Source organism: Malaclemys terrapin, chromosome 2 (assembly GCF_027887155.1).
Source record: "Malaclemys terrapin pileata isolate rMalTer1 chromosome 2, rMalTer1.hap1, whole genome shotgun sequence".
Taxonomy (NCBI): domain Eukaryota; kingdom Metazoa; phylum Chordata; order Testudines; family Emydidae; genus Malaclemys; species Malaclemys terrapin.
In genome coordinates, this window is record NC_071506.1 from 113,392,573 (window position 1) to 113,415,690 (window position 23,118).

The following is a 23,118-nucleotide window of genomic DNA, read 5'->3' on the forward strand; positions in this document are numbered from 1 at the left end:
CTCGCCTGCCCAGAAAAGACAAAAGTAAAAGTTTAAGTTTATTTCATAGTACCTGGGCACCCAAGGCCAGGCACCAGTTATAGTAGGTTGAATTTTCATAGGTGCTGACCACTGACCTCAAATCAAATATCACTTTTATTTAGGTGTCCAAATCTTTCTGAAAAGACATCAGGCTACTTCTGCTGAGGTACCTTATTTTAGGCATTTATGTTTGAAGATTCTAGCTAAGGTTTCTAGGTTCTGTATTATTATTTCTCCCCCACATTACAAGGGTGAAAGAACAGACCAAGAGGCAATAGTGGAGCCCCAGTCACAGGCCTGGTTACTGTACAAACACAGAACAACACTGTTCTGTCTCCGTATGTAATCAATATTTGTAATGTTCTAATTCAATTGTTCTACTGTGAAGGAAAAAGGCACTTGAAGAAAATTTTTTGCATGTAAATTGTGCCCCCAGACAGACATACCTACCTCTGGGGAATGTTCTTCTACAAACTGTATATCTGGCTGTTCTTCTATGGATGGTTCACTATAAACAGAAGGAAAGGGCAAGAAAACAGTTCTAAAATACCATAAATTTAAAGCCAATTAAAACAAGTGATGTGACGGTAATGTCATAGCCCAGTTAACTCCAATGCAATAAAGGTTGGGGGAAGAGGGGAGAGAACTGTTCAGTTCCAACAACACAAACTAGTAATAAGGGAAATACTATTCTGTACCACTATTAAGAAAGAGGCGATAACTAGGCATTAAGGTTGGAGCCAGTTAGTGTGACTACTACATGGTAGAGATAAAACTGTTTATATAGCTACTTTACAACCAAACAACCCAGAGCACATTAGAAAAGTTAACCCTGTAATACAAAGTATTTGACCATTTTTTCAGATTGGTTACATTAAAAAACAGCAGTTACGGTCACAGCAAGCCACTAAAAACAGGAATAGCACTCGGAAGAAAAGTTTATAATCAGAACTTCTATAATCACTAGGCAGCTTCTCCCCACCTCAACCCTTTTTCCTATTAATGTAGTGTGACCCCTTTAGAGTTCAGACCCACTAGGGACTCACTCCTGGACTATAGCAGCAATGGCTACAGAGGCTCAGGATCCCGTTGCCCAGATTGCCCAAGATCCAGGGTAGAGAGAGACCTGGCTAGCAACACTACTAGAACTCAGAGACAAAGGGTTTGGTTTTACTTTTGTTTTTTGGCTGTGTAGCGGGGAGAAAAACTATCACAGCCAGGGAGGACCCTTCTATTCTCCACACTGCTTACCAAGAGAAAAACCTTTTGGGATTCCTGGCTCAATGTCCTCTCAGCAGAGACCAGAAACTTAGAAGGCTGAGGACAATCATGGAATCCAGACCAGAGAGCCACAAGGATGACCTTGCCATCCTTGGTGTGGATGCTTTGTAAGAATACCCTTGTTTGTTTATTGTGCTATTTTATTTTAAGATGCCTACTGAGTTCTGCACTGCACCACCCATCACAGACTGAGCCTAAATTCACTGTTTGCCTAGGCATGTTCTGGCAGGGAGCACAGTGTTGTTTCTTCTGGCTGTAAATGTTGGGAGAGGTAGAGTTATGTATTATTGTTTGTGCTTATCTTAATTCTCTTTGACACTGTCCCTTATTCGGAATGCCCCATACCTAATAAAGCCCCAGTTACTGTTTTATTACTCTGGGAATTGTAACTGCTGTTTTATTTGTGTGTTCTGACTGACACTCCTCTGTATGAGATTGTGTGTGAAATATTTTTACAAGGAACCAGCCCTCTGTGTTCTCTGAGCTAGGAAGGGTTTCCTTGAGTGGAGGCACCAGGCACCTTATAGGTAAATCCAGGACCCATAACTATGAAGAGAAAAGGAGAAGGCTGCAGCCATGCTTTAGGGCTAGGTTTACAGTAGTAAATACCAGTTTTGATTTAGTAACAACTAAGTTCTGGATGGCTTGTTAAAGAGAAACATACAGAAGTCCCCTAGGAAATTTTAATCTTTTGGACAAGATCTTGTATCTCCAAAGTGCTTACCTGGTTTTATCATTCAGTTTAGGTGATGGAGTTTTAGACTTTTTTGCTGAAAGAATTTGGGAAACTGCAGCTTCACACTCTGAAATTTTTAAGAGGTAAAACAGTATTTGTGCAGGTCTACAAAAGCAAACCATTTCTTAAGTGTTATACATGAATGATATTTATAAACTACAAGAAGTCATGCCTGACCTTGGCTTAGCTTAGCATCTTCGGTTTCAGTCTGTTGGCTTCCCATGCTCGTAGTGATACCAGAACTCGTTTTATGCTGGTTTGAGATATGAAATTAACAACATGATATGCACATGACACTAACATTTATGTTCCTACTCCCAGAGAAGTGCAGCTAGGAAACATTCCTGAATATTCAAATGTGTTGTTTCATTTGGTGGGAAAGTGCTAGTCTGTGTGACTTAATTATGGCTACACTTATGAACTGAAATATTCCTGGGCAGTAAAGTCTAGCATCTTTTTTTGAAAGTTTGGGAAAAAAACATTTTTACCTTCCCCTGATAGCTGTGAGACTTGGAAAGACTGAGTAAAATTTTCTAAAATGGCCTAAGTCACTGAAGCACATTTGAAAGTACCATCCACCAGGTCTATGAAAAGAAGGGAAAAACTATTACATTTCTACATAGGACCCCAAACACTCATACTTACTGTAAAAGTACTTACTGATTGATCACTATATTGTGATGTTAGGATATCAGATAAAGAGTCTGTTTTTTCAATGTTTGTAGAATCTTTCTTCCACTGTAAGTAGCTGGATTCATTAGTTATTACTGTGAAACAGCAATTTGGGAAAGAATATCTTAATACATAGATTTTCTCCCTTCTATATTTCCAGCAAAATGTGAAGGGCACTACAGCCTTCTAGATTATATTGAAGAACAAAAAAAAAAAAAGATACAAATCCTCCACATTGAACACGTAGCCAATAGAAGCAACTAGGTTCGTATTGTCTGCCCCCTGCTACCTCTCCATTGTGTACTACACCTTTGTCCCTAATCAGGCTATATGCTCTTTGGAGTAGGGACTATAATTTATATCTGTACAATGCACAGCATAATGGGACCAAACCCTTCCCCACAAATCATGACTGGGTCCTCTCTGTGCTATTATTCTGCAAATATCAAACAACCAGCGTTCTGCAGTTGGCATTAACCCCACAAATACATTCCATGGAGCATCTGGGTGATCAAATACTTTTAAGAGGTATCTATTTTGGTGAGGTTTGCCTTCGTGCATATTTCAGATGGACAAAGAATGAACAGCAGCAGCTTCTAATCTACCTGCTGTCCACTTTACATAGCTGAGCCTCCATTGAATTTGGGGACCTTCAGTGATAGATTGATTTAGGGGCAGTAAGGTTGGCAGGGAGAGGGGGGGAAAAGCTACTAAACAAGTGCTAGTTATGGTCCCAGATAATTGGAGCTAGAAAACGTAGTTGAGTAGCTGCCTTAGGCATTTCTGATGCTCTAATTGTGGCATCAATGCATCACCACAGCGAATAGGAAAGTGGTGAGTTGTCTTTATGTTGTACATCAAAGGGAGAGTGCTGCCTAAGAGATTTGCTACAAGCTTTGTCAATTAAATCCCGAGGTAACATGGATGGTGGTAGTTAAGGGCTATTGTAGGAGAAAAAGCAACCCAGAGGATACAAGACAAAACTGTGGTGCCTTCTTTGTCTTACATCTTCCTGCAGTATTTTGCCCCATCAGCATATAAAGACAGCACCAAGGTCTAGTCTTTATTAGAAAATTGGGTAATATTAGAGCCTTTGCAGTTAGTGTGAACAAGGACAAGTCATGTTTAACATCTTATCAACGGGTTGTGATATACCCAACAGAAACTAGGGGTTTTACCCAAGTCCAGGTGACACAGTGTTAAACAAATTTGTACCTGTCAATATTGACTGCAAAAATGAGATTAATCTGTTCATTAGTATGACTTCAAGGTAGTCTTTTAACATGACCTAGTTTTCTAGAAGAGATAAGCCCCAATTTACCAATGTATAACTACTTGCATTATTTCTGAATTTGGCCGTATAATATTATACAAACAAACAAAATCAAAGAGGCAGATTTACTTGCCAAAACAAGTAACCATTCCATGGGTTCAATATGCAAGATGAGTTATGAGAAGGTCTACAGTTTTAAGATTTTATTAGGAATGCTTTATTTTTCAATTTCAAAGTTTGGAACCAGGATTTAATTTGAAAATAAATTGGACTCAGCATCATTAAGAGTCTCCAAGGCAGGAAAAAAAAAATGTAACCATAAGAACTGCAAGAAAACATTGCAGCTCTGGAAACGAAAGGAAGCCCAAAATGCACTTACTGGTGTTCTTATTGAAGATGACTTGGTAAAACTTTTTGAGGTGCCTAGGTGACTTTGGAGGGTAAGTCCCAAAGTGAACTTTTGAAAGTTTTACCCAGTCTTCTCATTCATAGAAAACTTACATTTTAGAGACTAATGCTAAGACTTCATATTTGAGTCTTCCATCTTCCAGAGATATTTTTAAGGCATAAATTCTACTTCAGCTGCTAAATCCTGTTTGCAATTTTGAACCTCTTCATTAATGTTGCTTTTTGTCTTGAGACATTTTCAATATAGCCGTATGATTTCAGCAACAGTATCTCAGTTCCCACTATTAAAGATCTAATCACTATGGAAATTATGTAGAAAGTTACTTTAAGTGAAAATCTCTACAGCTGCTGATGCTTTCTGGAGAATATGCCATTTTCTGGTGTCATTCATAATTCTTAGAATTTCATCAGCTACAGGAAATCTAGGTTTTTAAAAACTCACATGTTCCATTTTGCTTTGTTTGTTCCTCGGTGCCAATGAGATCCTCTCTATCAGTCTTGATCTGTTGGTGTAAACTAATCTAACATTACTGTTATCTTTAAAAAAATTGGTACTGCTTTGAGCAGGGGGTTGGACTAGAGGACCTCCTGAGGTCCCTTCCAACCCTGATATTCTATGAAAAACAACCAAAACAAAAAACAAAACAAACCAGAATTCTTTATCCAAGAATTCCTATACAGAAATATTTTAGGTAACAAAGCATTGAATAATGCTAGTGACATATAATGTTGTTGCTCTCAGTGTATTACTGTAGTCAGTACTTGGAAATCATTTACTCTGCTGCCAGGATAAAGTATGCTCATTTACTACACATCTTTATTCCCTCGGTATTTAGGTACTTCTATGGGTTCCATAATGCAAGTTTCTCCCAAGTACTTAAAAAAAACAAAGTTTGTCTTCCTTCCTTCCTTGCCCATAGAGTCTCATTTACAGAGTATGATCATAGTTTTTACTTTCATCTGAACATTTGAATTTTGCAGGACCCACAAGCTTCTCTTTTCCCAATGTGCATGTCATGGTCCATTTTACACTATGAGCCAACAAGAAAACACATTTGTATTTTTAGGTTACCCATTTATCTAAATAGAATGATGTACTTCAAAGCGCAATAATAGGATAAACTTAAATACTCTTATTGAATCAATTATGCAGGTAAACAAACCCATTATTGGGCAGCCAGTAATAGCTCAAGGCCTCACCTTCTAAACACAGCCATTCTTTTGGGCATTAGAAAGAAACTTTTTAAAGGGGCGGGGAATGTCTTCCCTTTGGGTCATAGTGCCACAGCATCTAACTTACATATGGACAGCTACTGAACATTAGAAGGAGAAGGAACATTTAATTACAGATATCCGTAAGAGTGCAGACATCAGCATTAACTTGAGTTCATGTCCAGTATTCTGGTGGAAGACCAGGAAGACACAACCTGAATTTCTAGTGTAGAAGACTAAAGACTAGTCTATACTACATAGGCTTTGCTGGTATAACTAGACAGGTATAGCTATTCCAGCAAAGCTCCCTAGTGTAGCTGTAGCACATGCCAACAGAAGGAGTTGGCCTGCCAATATAGCTGTCTCTACACTGAAGGTTTTGCTGGCATAACTATGTTGTCTAGGATGTGGGGGTTTTCCCATACACTTGACCAACATATCTATGCCAGCAGAACTTTTTAGTTTAGACCTGGCCTCAGTAGGGGAGACACGAAAAAGACTGCATGGTATACTAAGAAGGCTTGAAAGATTTTTCCATAGCATCAAAACAGGAAACAAACATTTTTCTTCTTCTCTGGTTAAATCTAACAGCCAAGATCAGGGCTAGTTAAACTTTCAACCAATGCATTTGAAAAGTGGGTGTTAACTAGGATGTTAAAAAAGTCTTATGACTGTAAAGGATTATACAATAAAGCTGAAAACTAATACTTGCCATCATTTTGTCTTTTCCCAGAACTTCATTGAGTGTATTTAAAATATCAAATTTGGCACTGAAGTGAATTTTGATTTTTGTTACTTCTTTGCCATTGATCATAGTAGGGTTCTTCATGTAAATTTTAACTATCTCTTCTCCGTTATCCTCTATTTAAAAAAGGAAATTAGAATCTGCTTTAGAATTACACAGAAAGCGCCACTGAAATAATTTGCATGCCATTTCCCACACCAAGAGAGTCACTCTTTTGAAAAGTAAATAAATGTTGACTATGCACCGAGTTTTATTCTCCTTTCTTTACAGGGTACAAATAAGTCTATAAACCATGTCCTGGGCCTCTCCATAAACCAACCAGTGCACTTAGATGACACAGCCCTCATGGAGCTAAACTCTATACCACACAGAAGGTTACAGAGTCCCCCTATGAGCCCTCTCTGCAGCCTTGCCTCCTGCGTATCTAAACTGTAGCAGCTAGGTCATGTTTGTGGCTGTCTACTTCACCATCACAGCTAGAAGTCTTTACCCCTAAGGATCCATGTTTGCCCCTGATGGGAGGGAACTGCCAATTACATCCATGGGAGTAGGGGGAGGCCTAAATTAGCATTTATTGCTTCATGGTCCCAGCACATATTTGATCTCTATTTTAGCTATGCTAGACAGAATCTAGTACATCCCTAAAAAGTACCCTTTGCTAGGTTAGCCTTAGAGAAAAGTCTTTCGGGGCCCATTCTCTCTCCCAGTGAGAGCCTTTCCATTGACTTCAGTTAGCATTACATTGGGCCCATGGGGAAAGAGAATTCATTTTCATGGTAGGTATTCATAGCAGCAGACATTTATGTATATGCAGAATACTTAAAGAAAGTTATTTCAAAAACATGCTATTTGTTACAGTGGATTGAACTTAATTTCAATTCTTATTTAAATATATTGCAGAAAATAAAGCCAAACACACAGTGAGTTTTATGAGTTAGACTCTCAACCTCAAATTATGTTGCAAATTTTCGTGTGTTAGCAGCTGACTACACTTGGCAACTGTGATCCTGTTGGAAGTTCTTGGAAGTTCAGTGTAAGGTATGAATATAAATCTGCAGTTTCTTTTGGCTACTTGGATTGTAAAGATAATATCCTTTGTATAATCTTACCTCTCAGACTGTAACTACTGACCACTTCCCTTGGCAGCCTCACTGAGTCCCAAAGAGCACCCTAAAAAAAAAGGATTTGGGAGTGAATTCTCTTCAAGTATTTTAGCCTAATCAAAAAGTAATCAGAGGATGTGTTTACCTCAGCGCTGTCTATGTAGAAAGACACACTTTGACTTCCAACATTGAAGTCAATCCAAAACTCCTCCAGTTTCTCATCTGATGGCTTCTTCACCTTAAGAAACAGAACAGCCATTGCCATTATTTCCAGAAGAGCTCATACAAAAATACAGTACTAGTGCCCTCAACTGTGTTAACTAGCTTAACTAGAAACAAATTATCCATATCATGAACACTTACATTTGTTTCTAAATGGTATGAAGAGGTGAACTACTAGCCTGTAACTGACTTACAATGCCAGCAGAACCAGAAAATTGCTGTATATTAGCCAAGGAAAAATGTTTACTTAAGACTGAAGCAAATACTGCACAATTGTTTTGTTCAAGCTTCTAGGAAGTCCTATGTATTTGTCAGTACTTATTAAGCAGAGCTGATGGTAGCCTCTTCAGACTAATACTTCTGTTACTTAGGTTAGTTTGATAACCTTCTAAGGAGCACAGTGCCATGTACTTAACATTCACTTACATAATTAAAGAACTGTGAAACCTAGCCATGATATAGGGATCCTCTTGTGGATCTGTAGGGTGAGCTGCTAGCCTGTGATCTGTTCTGTGGGGTTAGGGAGGCAAACCTTGCCCTTTAACACCTATTTTGGGAGGAACTGTACAAGGGCAATCTAGTTCAGTTTTGATTTAGTTGGGAATTGGTCCTGCTTTGAGCAGGAGGGTGGACTAGATGACCTCTTGAGGTCCCTTCCAACCCTGATATTCTATGAATCTCTGTTTTCCTCCCTGTTCCCTTCCTAGTGTTTTACTACAGGAACAGGTGATTCATCTCATGGTCTTTAAGAGAGAACCAGTCTATTCAGCTTCTTTATTGTTTGGCTGACACAAATAGTAGGTAACTAGACAATAAAATGGAAAGAGAAGTAAAACAGCAGTTTACAAAGCAAACATGTACAGGAACATTCCTTTCACATGGTTGTAGGATGCAGCAGAACTAAATATCTTTTAATCACATGAGGTTATTTTGTCCATTTTTAACAGTGTAGTAACAGTATAAGAAGTGCACCTCAGTATATAAAAACACTTACCTCCTCCATGTCGGCAAAAGCAGATATGCAGGGAAATGAATAAACTCTGCAAAAGAAGCATACTTGAACATAATAAATTGCTCCTGAACACAAGTCAGAATGGGAATTTAAATGAAAAACCAAAAACCTGAATGAGAGGTTAAGTCTCTCTAGACTTGTTGATCAAAAGGCTAATTTTTCTAGCAGTCAAATAAGTTTGTTTTCCTTTAAGAGACTGCAATATCCTTTTAGGCAGATACTATACAGGTATTGGGTGTTCATTCTGTCAGTAGAGGAGATCAACTGTAATAATTTATTTTCTAGTGTAAGGTGACCCACTGATAGGTTACAGAGTTAGTTTTAAAATGTGTACTTTAGAAAATAATGTGTGACCTGTGGGCCACCATTTCATTTATAAACAGCAGTAAAGGAAGGAATACTAACTGAGGAGTACAGATGAAAGAATAATATTATCCCAGTGCCTTCTTTTATGAATATCTAAATAGTGTAAACAAACAATCTTCCAAGGGAAGTATCAGTAGTTCAGCACATTGGTTGTGTAACATTGGACTGAGAAAAAGGCTAGATAAATTTATAGGAGACACTTTGCACTAACTGGAGACCAACTGAACCAAATAGATTCTCACCCATTGGTAGCTTTTATAAATCTATGCATCAGACTTTTAGAAGAGCTTGAATAAGCTAGAATACCTCCCTCATCACTGCAGTTTCTTAGCACCTTTCAGAAGGGCATTAAGTGATGTGACTAGCATAACCTCATTAACTTCCTTTCTGAGTGTTGATAAACACATCATAATAAATGAATTCAGGTTTTTAGATGTGAAAGTTTTCTCTTCCATCAAAATAAATGCAGATACCAGGATTGTAAAAGGGGTTTATTAGCCACTCATTTACAGACATGTTGCAATTTACACACCACATAACCAAAGGTTTGCATTTTTCTTCCCAATATGTATAGATCGAAAGTCACTGTGACTGTCTAGCAGGCCAGATACTATATTCCATGTTCACCGTGGAGAACTTACCTTTTTTTATCCCCAAGTCTGTCATTTAGTTGATTGAGAAATTTTCTGCAGTCCTTCAAAACAAAGGACAGCTTCTTACACACACAAAAATGTGTTACTGTTTATACTTGTAAGCAATATTTTGTTGGGCAAATAGTGTAGTGACTAAGACCACACACAGGAACACTGTTGAATGATCCAAACCCAAGCTGTTAGTATAGTTGGAGTTATCAGTTGAGTCAAACCCAATTTAGTTAAAGCCCACATTGGAACCACACAAGTCAGTACGGGAACACTTGAGAGAAGGGGAACAATTCAAAGGAAGAGAACATATTGTAACATCACAGGTCAAACTAATGTATGTTCTCTAGGGGGCTTAGTTTAGTTACCACTGAAATCAGTGAGAGATGGATTGGGCCCATAATAGGAAAAAACTCTCTATCCAAATTCTATGTACCATATCACATTAAGCTTCTGCTCAGTTTTCTTGAGCTGCTAGACAACACTAAATGGCTTGTCATTTAAAAAGTAATTCCCCGTGGTTATTTATATTCACGTTCTATTTGAGCAATTTTCTTCACAGAAAAGAATGTTATTGTTACGTTTTTGTCATTCATTGACTTCACTGAATTGAGGGCACATTACATGCCTAGGTAGAATGGTCCCACATGCTTGCATCTTAGCGTAATCTGTCCTCTTTCTGCTGTAACTGTCTATACTACATTCGTTTTCTAGTGGTGGGAAAGGGCATTTTAGCGTGGATATAAAGCTTTGATGAATAAGTTAGGCCACTCTGGAATGAGAGGATGCATGTGGAGAAGTCTTGAGCACAAATTTAAAAAAAAAGGGCTTGACATAAGATGGAGGCTTGACAAGACATATCTAATAGCAGAGGACATGATCCAAATGGCTTGAGTCAGCTGTCCTTACTTACAGTGAGTCACATCTTATTCGCATTAGGACTATTTAAGAAGTAGGGTTGTGAGAATCTGGTCCTAAAGTCTGATTTAACTGTATAAGGTCTGGTGTAAGAAGAAGGAGAAAGCAAAGCACAACTGTACTTGTTCTCGTAGCCTCTATTCCAGGCGATTAGTTCTATTTTGTAATTAATATTTTTAAATAAATAGCATTAAAAAAATACATAATCATAACAATATGAAATTTCTTCTTCCGCTTACTGAAGGATACATTGTCATTAATTGTATTAACATAAGGTAATTGAACCAATTTCTTACAAGGACATTAAAACTTCTCTTTGACATTATCAGGAACTTTATATACTAAACCCAGATGAAACTAACCCCTATATAGAACTGTCAGTTTTTGTTTTCAAAATAAGGACCCTTACCGTCTCAAATTCTCTATCCTTTATCTCTTTGAAAGCTTCAGCAAGATAATCATCTTCAAACCAGTTGTGAACAAGGTCATCCCTCCATTTTTTTGTTATCAGCCTACACAGTGCTTCCGAAAGAGCAACCTGAAGGTCATAATCTACATGTGATAAATACAAGAATAGAAGCGTCCCTCAAAAAACCAGAAGGTTAATATGATGGCTTAATGAATATCAGCCCACTGCATAAAATTTTATCCTAAGAAGCTGGTGCTTTGATTCAGTGATGACAAAAGCCAAACTGTCCTGCAAAATATCACAAGCTATTTTGAGATCTTATATAGTCCCTTTATTTTATTCAACCAATTATCGTGCACTGTTAACTCTCTGTGCATGAGTGTCTGGAGACATTCCCTGAAGTAAAAAGGAAGAGGACTTCACCTCCAAAACTCCTTAGGGCTGTTATTTCACCTACCAAAACACAGATACCTCAAAATGCTGTTATTACAGAGAAAGGCTATGATCTACATTTATATTATTTACTTGGTCAAAGCTATTATATTGGAAAAAACAGATGAAACTCATAAGTTTTATTTTTAAAATGTTAACAGGAAGATGGACTTCTTAACCACTTAGCAGGCTAACAGAACAAAATGCTACCACCTGACGCTGATCTCCCACCAGTTCAGTTTTGACTTACTGTACCTCAGCATAACCTTTCCTACTATTTAATTACTTGAGTGTTTTTAAGGTCAGTATTAGTAGCTTTTTGGTTTAAGAATGAATTTGTCCTAAAATATATTTCATCTTAATTTTTTATTTTCCTCAACAATCCTATTCAAAAAGTTAAAAATACAATATGAAGTATAACAAAGTAACAATTCATTAGGGATTTTAGGGGAAAGAGCTTCAATTCATGAAAATAATGACTAAGTATTTCTTACCACCAACCTCCAGAATTGTTTTTGCCAGATCTTTCCTGAAACAACATAATCCATTAATGTTTTTTCCTTCCATTTTAATCTATTCAAAGCATATGGACAGTAAAAAATACATTTTTTTTCTATAAAATTGAACAAAAGTGCAACCACTCATTAAAATAAAATGAAAAGCTTGCAACTTTTATCCATACTTGTACAATCCATCAGCTTTTCACCAATTAGGTTCTATCTATAGATTATGGCCTCAGATTGTTAAAAAAAAAAAAAATTACACCCCATAACTAAATGCTTTTCTTGCTGCAACAAATGTTACAGTTGCTGTAGAGATACTTACGTAAGCGAACACATTTCTTCAGACATAGGAAATTTTCTTCTCTCTTCCCGTGGTACACTGTCCAGCATGGAGTTCAGAGTCCTCAAAGCCTTTTTTGCAGGGATTTTTTTGTAGAGGTGTGGGGGGAGAGGGGGAAGGGAGGAAAGATGGGGGAAAGAGACAGTATGGAGAAGAGGAGAAATAAGCCATTAAAACGTTTGTGTGTGGGGTTTTGTTTTTGTTTTTTTAAATAATCTACATACATTTGTAGTTTGTATTCTCATTTGAGTCTCACCTCCTGCCGAAGTGCACAGCCAACCTTTGTTTCAGTCACTAGCTGTCCTAGGTCAGGTAAGAATGAATCCAGCAACTGTTTCTTTCCTAGGTGAATAGTCAAAGTTTTACATCTGGCTTAAGGCTTGTCTACACACAGAATTGCACTATTTTAGCTACATCAGTATAGTTGAAACAGTACAATCGCCTAGTCTGGATGCAGTTATACTAGTATAAGGGGGCTTTCTACATGGTAAGGGGAATAAGCTATTCAGATAGAAGTCACCTTTATATAGTTATAACTGCACCCATCTAGAGGGGTTGTACCAATTTAACTATTTAAGTAGACAAATCACACCCCTAAGCAAACTAGTTAAATTGATCCAAAAAGTGTGTAGACCAGGCTATTAGACAAGCATGTTCTGAATAATGCCATTTCTCCTCTGCTTTAAAAATAGCAGCTATAAGAGGAGTAAGCAACTTAGCTCTTATTCCATGGGGATGCCCATATAGATCATTCCTTTGTGCAATTCTTATTAACCCAGAATTCTAGTTTCTAGACACAGACAAATTAAAAACTACACAGCCATTTTCAGTGGCAAATGATCTTTTTAAAAAATATTCTTGTGGAGGAGGTGGGGGAAAACAACATCAGGATTTTGACTATACTAAACCCATTTCATGAATACCATTTACCTTGGAACAAGCTAATTACTTACTACCAACAATTTGAAAGAAAATATTTCATTTTAGTTGTAGCACTAGCAAGGCTACATGTTCTCAGTATATCCCAATAGTTACTAAAAAGGTTTAACACTCTTATTTGCAGGTTAGAGTAAAATTTCCTGTAAATAGTTATACATGTGGCTTTGGATGAACTCTTACTCATATAAGATCTATTTTTCCCCCCTTTTAAAAAAATGATACAAAGAAAAGGTTACTGAGACATGTGCAGAATAAAAGTATTTGGGAAATTACTGACCTTCACTGTTGCATTTGCAAATGACCTGATTTGGGGCGGGGGGGGGGGAAGGGGGAGGGAGAGAAAGAAAGAGGGGAATCTGGATTACATACTGGATACAGTAATAATAAACAGTGTTAGTAAAGTGAACCGCTATGTGTTTATGCAGCCAGCACCATCCCACTCACCCCTCACTGGCATTTCTGAGACACTAACTTCAAATTTACATCCAGATAAACCCTTCAGAAGCTGCAGTTACATTAATTAAAATTGTTCACTAAAACTTACATATTGAGATTTGCAGAAGCACTTAATGGAGTTCTCATAAACGTCAAGGGGGGTTGTGTGCCTAATTCCCTTAGACATGGTTCCTTTGAAAACCCAAACTATAGTGGGAAAAGGGTTATTTTTGCCATCTATTTGTATATATAAACACCATTGAAACTTGTATGGTATAGTGCTAAATGTCATAACAAGACATTGATATCTGAACAGTATCTGAAGTTCTGGGGGAAATTTAAGTAGTTTTAGAAAGTCAAACTGACCTGGTTTAAAAGGGAAGTGAAGGTTGCTTTTAAAAAATAATATAACAAATGGAAGAAAGGGTAAATTGATAGTAATTAATATAAATCAGAATTTATGGTCAGCAGAGTTAGTGATAATAGAGAGTTTTTAAAATGTATTAGGAACAAACAGAATCCTGACAATGGTATCAGTTCATTACTAGATGGAAATGGTAGGATTATCAACAATAATGTAGAAAAGGCAGAAGTATTAAATATTTTGTTCTGTATTGGGGGGAAAACAGATGATATCATCATATATGATGATAATGCTTTGTCCATTTCACTAGTAGCTCTGGAGGATGTTAAGCAGAAGCTAAAGTTAAACTTCTTTAAATCACCAAGTCCAGATAACTTGCATCCAAGAATTTTAGAAAAGCTGGCTGAGGAGCTCACTTTATCATCAATGTTGATTTTCCATAATTCTTGGAGCATTGGGGAAGTTCCAGAAGACTAAAAGAAGCTAATGTTGTGTCATTTTTTTTTTTTAAAGGGGGAAAATAGGATGACTTGAGTAATTATAGGCCTGTCAGCCTGACATCGATCCTGGGCAAGATAATGGAATGGCTGATATGGGACTCAGTTAATAAAGAATTTTAAAAGGGTAATGCAATTAATGCCAATTAACATGGGTTTATGGAGAATAGATGCTGTCAAACTAGCTTCATATCTTTTTTTAAATAAGATCATATGTTTGGTTGATAACAGTAATAGTATTGATGTAATATATTTAGACTTCTATAAGGCTTTGGACTTGGTACTGCATGACATTTTGATTAAAAATTAGAATGATATAAAATTAACATGGCACACATTAAATGGATTAAAAACTGCCTAAATGAAGGTCTCAAAATGTAACTGCAGACAGGGAACGATCATTTAACAAGTGTGTTTCTAGTGTGATCCCACGGGGGGGGAAAAGGCGTGGTGAGCTCCCAGGGTGACACTGTGGCCAAAAGAGCTAATGAGATCCTGGGATGCATAAACAAGGGAATCTTGAGTAGGAGTACAGAGTTTATTATACCTCTGTATATAGCATTGGCAGGACCACTGCTGCAATACTGTGTTCAGGTCTGTTGTCCACAATTGAAGAAGGATGTTGATAAATTGGAAAGAATTCAGAGAAGAGCCACGAGAATGATTAAGAGATTAGAAAACATGCTTTATAGGGTAAGTCTACGCTGCAATAAAATATCCACCATTGACCCATGTCAGCAGACTTGGGCTTGTGGAGCTCAGACTGCGGGGCTATACAATTGCAGTGTAGACATTCGACTTTGGGCACCTGGGCTCCAGCACACTCCTGAACGTCTATGCTGCAATTTTATAGCCCCACTGAATGAGACCAAGTCCACTGATATGGGCCAACCATGGGCATTTCATTTCTGTGTAGACATATTCATAGGGATTAGACTCAAGGAGCTTATCTATTTAGTTTAACAAAGAGAGGGCTTAAGGGGTGACTTGATTACAGTCTATATGTATTTACATGGGGAACAAATATGTAACACTTGGCTCTGGAATCTAACTGAGAAAGCTGTAACATAATGCAATAGCTGGAAGTTGAAACTAGATAAATTAATTCTGAAAAGAAAGCGTACATTTTTAACACAGAGTAATTAACCATTGGAACAATTCACCAAGGGTCACAGTGGCTTGCCCATAACTCACAATTTTTAAAGTCAAGATTGGGGGTTTATTCTAAAAAGATCTGCTCTGGGAATTATTTTGGGGAATGTTCTGTGGCCTGTATTATACAGGAGGTCAGATTAGATCACAATAGTCCTTTCTGGCCTTGGAATTTATGAATGGACACAAATGAAGGAACACAAAAGGAACTGACCTAAACTGAGGATAGGAAGACAAACCAGAATATAATGTAATTATGTATTTTTATTTTTTAAAATATATTAATTGCCCCTTCCATCTCCAATCGTGCATAAATTATGGATATAATTCCACTTCTGGTTTTATTAGAGCCCTGAACAAGACAATTTAGCTCTGCCAAAGTATCTTTTAAAATGTCTTAATTATAGGAAGACTTCAATTATGGATTACCTGCAATTGCTAATTTACTGTGTTCAAAACAGATTTTGATATGTAGACTTCACTGTACAGCTCAGCTCATGTACAGCAAAATAGGGTCTGATGTCTATATACACATATATTGCAAGATCGCTTATACAACCCACTTTCCAATTCTCAATAATGGGGGGCGGGTGAGAAAGAAAGAAAGAAAGAAAGAAAGAAAGAAAGGGGGAAAAAAATCTTTTCTGATAGTCAAAGCCTTAGCACCCCAAAGCTTAATAAGTATTTTAATCACATTTGCAATGAAAACAAGAGAAATTAGAGTGGATTGAAGATAGAAATTTCTAAACCACAGAAAATTCTGATATTTCAACGTTTGTTTTTGTCCTAAATTGGGGAATGAAAAGTCAATTTGTTTTTGTGTGGAGTGGAATGTTCAGAAAAGTGTCTGTTCAATAATGCTGAAACATTTTGTTTAGCCCTTATTCAAGATTAAATTTGTCTCTCCCTGAATGGCCAGACTATATCTTCTGTTATTCACTGTGATCACAGGACTCCCATTCTATGTTATGGCAGTTAAAGAAAAGCGGAGACCATGGTAGTCTGGCCAGGCAAACCAGAAAGGAAGACTGGGGCATCAGTCACCTTCACTACAATTTTCATGAGGCATTGCAGCAGCTCAGGGAGACAGATTACATGTCTCATTTTGGCTTAGGTCAACATTTCAATTCCATTTGACTAACCAAAATGTTTCAATTTGGATCAGCCTGACATGAAATTTTTTCTTTTCATTTCTGGGAGAGGAGAAGTACAAAAGTGTCAAAAAAAATCCACTAGAAAATTTTGATTTTTGTTATTTTGCAGGATCTATGTTTTCATCAAAAAAACATTGATGGAAAATTCCCAACCATCAGGTATGGTGAAAGGGATCAACAGACAGTACATTTAACTTACTCTAGAAGTATTAGATAGGGTGCCCATCAGGGCACAACTACCTGTTCATAAAAATGAACACTAACATGCATTAAAATCTAAATTAGTCATAGCCACCTCGTTGTCATGTCTCCTTTTTTAAAGGGGGGGGGGCTTTTAAAGAGATGCCTCCTTGACTACCTAGGATTGTACGAGATACTCATACACAATTCTAACCCTTCAAATTGCTATTACACATTAGGAACATCTCAAAATTTGGAACACATTTGTGAGGGGAGCATTCAAGGAAAAGGCATAACACCACTATGCAAATTCTGTGTTGATGTGCTTTTTTGAGCAACAACAGTCCTTTACCTCAGATTTATGTCTCAAGAAACAACAAAAGGGTGCCAAAAGTTTCCTTAGATGTCTTTTTTTCCTAAGTTTGTTGAGTTATTTAAATAAAAATTGTGTTCATTTTTTTAAGGCAAATTCTTGTGTTTCTTTTCTGCAATGATGGTGCTCTGAATAAACAAACTGCCTTTCTAGTAGGGGGCCGTCTCCATTGAAGAAAGCAAACTGATTTTTGAATTGTGTACTTACCAACGCAGAGTCAAAGAAATCTTCCACAAGTCTCAGCAGAGATTTATTCTGTGCTGGCTCTATGAGGATCAAAAATTCTCTTGCTCTTTCAAACCAAGATACCATGTAAAAATTAAAATAAATGAATAAAGCAGAGATGGCTAACAATGATTCAGTTGAATGGATTTTCACCTCAAGTGCATCAGTGGCTAGATACATTACACAAACACACAAGATTCCTTGATCACTGAGCTTAGCAGAACCACACTGCATTAAAGGTCACTTGCAAGTGAAATTAGTAGAATCCCATCTTTTTAACAGTCCTTTGTGTTATTATTGCCTCCTCTAGTTAAGAAAAAAGTAACAATGAGCAGCAGTTTCTTTTTTTCAGCAACTCACCTTTCCTCTGACTTTCATGAAATCTACATCCCCACTGCATCTGACCCCTGCTCTGCTGTGATGCTCCAGCACACACTATGCTGGTGACATTATAGCTATTGGGGAACTCTTCTGGAGGAAGTCAATTTTTTTTTTTATTCTCAATTTATGGTTTTGCAACATCTCTTATTTTATAAAGCAATGCTGTTAAACCATGTGAAATAATACACAAAGGACATCTCTCCATCCTGTATAGGTTACAGGGAGATCTAGGATTCTGTAGAGGTTTTGTAGTAGGTGCGTGTAAGGGCTTTGCAGAAGCTATCTGGGCAGCCTGCGACAGTGGATTGCACATTGCAGGACCTAAAAGGAACTGGGCAAGGAAAGAAACAAATTCAGCTCACATGCAGACTGTCCCTCTGAACCTGGTTAACGGTGAGTATTCAGTGCATTGTTTATACGAAGTTTTTAAAAATAAGATTGCTTTCTTTTAAATACTACATAAACGTCATTAGCTTCTATTCTAAGCAATGCAAAACAAATGTAACATTTAACTGAAATTGAAGACAAAGCAATTTAAAAAAACCCTACTCAGTTTGGTGACTCAGTTCATTTCATCCATTAAAAAGGATCCCTGGGATTTGATTTCAGAACAGCTAAGAAGTCACATTTTAATGTTTTCTCTAAAAAATAAATAAATAAATCCCATCTCAACAAATTGCAGTCATTTGATTACAGAACTAAATGTGAATATTATACTTATCTTTGGTATCAGCCCTTGCTGAATAAGCAAGCTTGCCCCTTCTTGAGGATCACTTTTAAAGTACATCTGAATGCATTTCAATAACAAGGAAACATTTTGGAATTCATTCTTGTCCAACTCCTATAAAACATTTTCCATCATATTTTGATTACTATCTTAGCCAATTATGTTAATTATTTAATTTGAGTCTTAAAATGATGCAGTATAAGTTAGTCAACTTGCCTTTTTCAACACTTTGTCAAGTTGGTTAAACAATTGTTTGCTGTATTTTTGAGGAGGGTAAATTTCTTTTTCTTCAAACAGTTCATTTATTTTCTGAAATCCCTTTCCCTTAAAAGCATCAGTTATGAGTGATTCAAGCTGGGGGGGGGGGGAACATGAAGAATGATCACTTTGAAAATAGTCTTTATTCTTTAAAAAAAATGTAATTTATATTTCATAAACATAGCTTATCTTCCCACCTAAAGCTATTATAACAGTGCTTGTTATTTTTTTGGGGGGGAGGGGGAGAAGAGAGAGAAGAAGGGGACTTTCAATGAGAATTAGAGCATTAGATTTTTAACTGTAGATCACTTCCTGTAAAAACATGGGCCTAAATTTTCAAAAGTGACTAGTGATTTGGCATGTTTCAATTTTTCAGCATTTAACTTCAGACACCTTCAAAGAACCTGATTTTCAGAGAGTGGATATTCATAATTCCTCTACTCAGCCATTTCATAACTAATTTTATCACTTCTTAGCATTCTCTAATCAAAAGATGAAGTTGAGAGTCAGTTACCTACTTGACTTGTAAATACTGCTATAAGATACCAAAATTAACTTTCGTCATCTCCATTTAAGAATTTACTTTTTTAGAAAACACTGTTTTAATATACATCGCCCGTGTGTGTGTGTATATATATATACACATACACACACACACACACCCATATAGAGCTCCACCCAAGTACATCAGATGGACTCATTAGCACTGACCCAACTGTAGGATTAGGGTCTACATTTGGCTCATACCATACTAGCCCTCTTGCTAAATGTTCTATTACAGGGGTAGGCAACCTATAGCATGTGTGCCAAAGGCGGCACGCGAGCTGATTTTCAGTGGCACCCACACAGCCCGGGTCCTGGCCACCGGTCTGGGGGGCTCTGCATTTTAATATCATTTTAAATGAAGCTTCTTAAACATTTTAAAAACCTTATTTCGTTTGATGTAAAGTAATCATTTAATTATATATTATAGACTTATAGAAAGAGACCTTCTAAAAACATTAATATATATTACTGGCACGCGAAACTTTAAATTAAAGTGAATAAATGAAGACTCAGCACACCACTTCTGAAAGGTTGCCGACCACTGTTCTATTACATATACAAACTGATGGAAATGGAAAATGTATGTCATTATGTAGTCACTTCTTTGACCACATAAAATTAGGAATTTGAGAGTATGTTGAAAATTGATGTATATAAGGTCATGTCAGTAATGGCTTTCAAAAGAAGGTGAAACAATTTGGAGAGGGTTATTTACATAGTATTCTGTTCTGGATGCCATGTTTTCCTTTATCTCACTGCTCTGTTCTTGACTTTCTTCCTCCTTTAAACGAAAAGGGAGAAAAAGGCACTCATTGCTGCTCAAAAAGTGAAAAAATGTACTTTGTTATAAAAATCTCTTTTGATCAACTATTTTTACTTGCATGTTTTTAAGACACTATTTCAAAATTTCTTCCCAATCTGTCAAATGACCATTGCTTAAAAAGTAATAACTAAATCACTAACACACAATTATAAATATGGCAAGCCAAGTTCTCATTCCATTACAGATCACTCTGCAACTATTCAGTTTTACAACCAAAAATTCCAAATTCAATTATTCCCTCCCCAGCCTCAGCTCCATCATAAGAGTTTCCACAACTATGGGGACGGGGCGGGGGGGGGGGGGACTACAGCAGTTGGAACTGTAAGAATCCACCAAAACAAAGACAACCAATGTATGTGGAAGAAAAGTCTTGTTACTTATTTACAGAACCAACGTAAGTTTTATAGTTACGACTTCCCAAATAGTGGTAAACTTTCATTTACAGAATGAATCCATATTTAAATTTTGCTCTAAACGCTACAGAAATCTTAATTTAAAAATAAAAGCCAGAAAAAAAAGTAAACCGTCCTTAGAAGAAGCCTTGTTTCTGTAACACATGACGAAATTAACCGACCAGATGAATCGTTAGCAGCATTCAAGAAACGATACAGCCACAATGACATTCTAATGTTTGTTTGTTTTTTTCCTTTTGGTGGCTCCATTCATCAGCGGAAAGAAAATGCTCCACAAAGGGTTCAATCTTGCAACCCTTACTGAGGCAAGTAATCCCAGTATTGCTGTAGATTTACTAAACATGGCTAAGGAATAACGCAGGACGTTAGTTCCAGTGTGTTACAGCACCAAGGTTTTTTTCTTCTAATAAATGAACATCTGACTTACACGAACTTTAAACAGAGCCCTTTTTGTACATGTGATGTTTCCTTAGTAAAGCATTAATCAGGTTTTTATTAATTATTATTAATTACTTAAGAGAAAGAACCAAGCACTGAGTTACCAGAATACCCCGGATAGTATGTAACTAGATAAACGAGAGATTTGTTGCTGAGACTCCAAAGGAAAGTAAAAATGGCTCAAGCTCTGGCTACCAGTGGCTCTCTCCTCCCTCTCTTTCCCCATCATCACAGCAGTTAGGACTCTTGAATTCAATAGCAGATTTTAATATCCAAGGACAAACAGGGAAGAGCTCTCGGCTCTGGAATTCACTCCCCTGATTTCTTACAGAGCCAAAAACTTTTGGCCTTTAGGTCACACCAAAGGCTAGACACTAAATTGAGGGATAGTTTTTATTTCATAAATAGCCTTTATTGACACCATGGTTCCTGTACCATATTTTTGTTTAACCAGAGACAGATCTTTGCAGTGGGGACATGAGATGGTAAATCAACATCCTTACAGCACAGCCCAAGAGACCCGGGGGACAAAGTCGCAGTTAAAACTGCGTGGGGGTAGCATGCCTACAAGGATCCTTCGTTGCCTTGGGGGGCGGGGGAAAGAGAGAAGAAGAGTATGATTTGAAAGGGATGAACAACAAGGATCAGACCTTAAAACCATGCCACTGGATAGACACCGAGGGTTGGGGGCGATGTGCTAATCGATTTTAAAGCCAGTTAGAGCTAGCGAATAAAACTGGCTTTAGATTTAAGGTGACCTAACCCTAGGTTTTTAGTGTGGACTAGTCCCAGTTGAGCAGGGAACCTGACATAAGACTGGGCAGAACTAGAGCCCCTTTCCTAGGCAAAGGGGACTAAGAGCAAAGGAAGGGAATTGGAGAGGGGCCCAGGGCAGAAGGACGGTCCCTTTTGCACTTGGGAGGAGGAGACTTGGAGAAGTAAGACTCCCCTTTACTTGCCACAAGAGGCAAGGGACAGCCCCATGGAGTGGTGGGAAGAGGAAGGAGAGAGAGAGAACGAACACCTCCCACCCCGCCAGACAGGAATAGAGGGAGAAGAGATTGGAGGCAGAAACATAAGCCACCGTCAGCTAAGGAACTAGAGAAGCTAATCCATGGGGTAGGGACAGGGACAAGGCCATTTCCCCAGCTCGATCTCCGGCACCGCTCACTTACCTTCAACATGGTGCAAATCCCCGAAAAAGGGAAGAGGCGACCACAAGCCACCCAGCTGCACCCTTAATGAGACGCCGAGCAGCCCTCGTGTACTGCCCAGGTGCAGCTGGTTATGGAGCCCGGGGCGGCCCCTGCCTCGCTCGAGGGGACAGGGACCCAGTCCCGGGAAAGGGGAGCCCAGAGAGAATCCGCGTTGGGAGATCTGAGGGCGCTTCTTGCTACTGAGCGTATCTCCAGCCTGACCAGTGGGTATGGCCGTATTGGCAAACCGCTGACCAGTGGGTATGGCGCTTTACGCTCCTCCAGGGGGGTAGGACTGGAGACCAACCCCGGGGGGCTAAGCCTCTGGGAGCACGCTGCGGGATCTGCATCGCAGGGAACTTGCAGCTGGGGACAGAGATCTTCTCACAGAGAACTTACAGTGAGGGCTGGTTTCCACGGGGAGGGAAGAGGATAGGCAAGAACTGAAGGGGTATTTCTCCCTTCCACCGTAGGGGTGTGTGATTTGGGGGTAGGTTCCTCTCCACTAAGCCAAGAGGAACATGGAGGCTGCAGTAGGACTACAAGATTTGACCAGTATCAGAGGGGTAGCCGTATTAGTCTGAATCTGTAAAAAGCAACAGAGGGTCCTGTGGCACCTTTGAGACTAACAGAAGTATTGGGAGCATAAGCTTTCGTGGGTAAGAACCTCACTTCTTCAGATGCAAGTAATGGAAATCTCCAGAGGCAGGTATAAATCAGTGT

At 38.1% G+C, this 23,118-nt stretch overlaps 1 protein-coding gene across 1 annotated transcript in view; it reads right to left on the bottom strand.

The window, feature by feature from the left end:
* SYCP2L (synaptonemal complex protein 2 like) overlaps positions 1 to 22,383 on the bottom strand; it is a 51,203-nt gene extending 28,820 nt beyond the window's left edge. Inside the window, exons 1-19 of the mRNA XM_054017588.1 lie at positions 22,375 to 22,383; positions 20,241 to 20,306; positions 18,938 to 19,075; positions 18,716 to 18,835; positions 17,596 to 17,700; positions 13,511 to 13,535; positions 12,551 to 12,636; positions 12,277 to 12,365; positions 11,946 to 11,980; positions 11,020 to 11,162; positions 9,693 to 9,745; positions 8,668 to 8,713; positions 7,597 to 7,689; positions 7,458 to 7,518; positions 6,312 to 6,464; positions 2,699 to 2,805; positions 2,216 to 2,291; positions 2,027 to 2,105; positions 472 to 529 (exon numbers count right to left, since the gene is read on the bottom strand). Of these exons, the coding sequence (XP_053873563.1) occupies positions 472 to 529; positions 2,027 to 2,105; positions 2,216 to 2,291; positions 2,699 to 2,805; positions 6,312 to 6,464; positions 7,458 to 7,518; positions 7,597 to 7,689; positions 8,668 to 8,713; positions 9,693 to 9,745; positions 11,020 to 11,162; positions 11,946 to 11,980; positions 12,277 to 12,365; positions 12,551 to 12,636; positions 13,511 to 13,535; positions 17,596 to 17,700; positions 18,716 to 18,835; positions 18,938 to 19,075; positions 20,241 to 20,306; positions 22,375 to 22,383 (1,542 nt within the window). The remainder of the gene's footprint in view (positions 1 to 471; positions 530 to 2,026; positions 2,106 to 2,215; positions 2,292 to 2,698; positions 2,806 to 6,311; positions 6,465 to 7,457; positions 7,519 to 7,596; positions 7,690 to 8,667; positions 8,714 to 9,692; positions 9,746 to 11,019; positions 11,163 to 11,945; positions 11,981 to 12,276; positions 12,366 to 12,550; positions 12,637 to 13,510; positions 13,536 to 17,595; positions 17,701 to 18,715; positions 18,836 to 18,937; positions 19,076 to 20,240; positions 20,307 to 22,374) is intronic.
* Between the last annotated feature and the right edge of the window lie 735 nt (positions 22,384 to 23,118).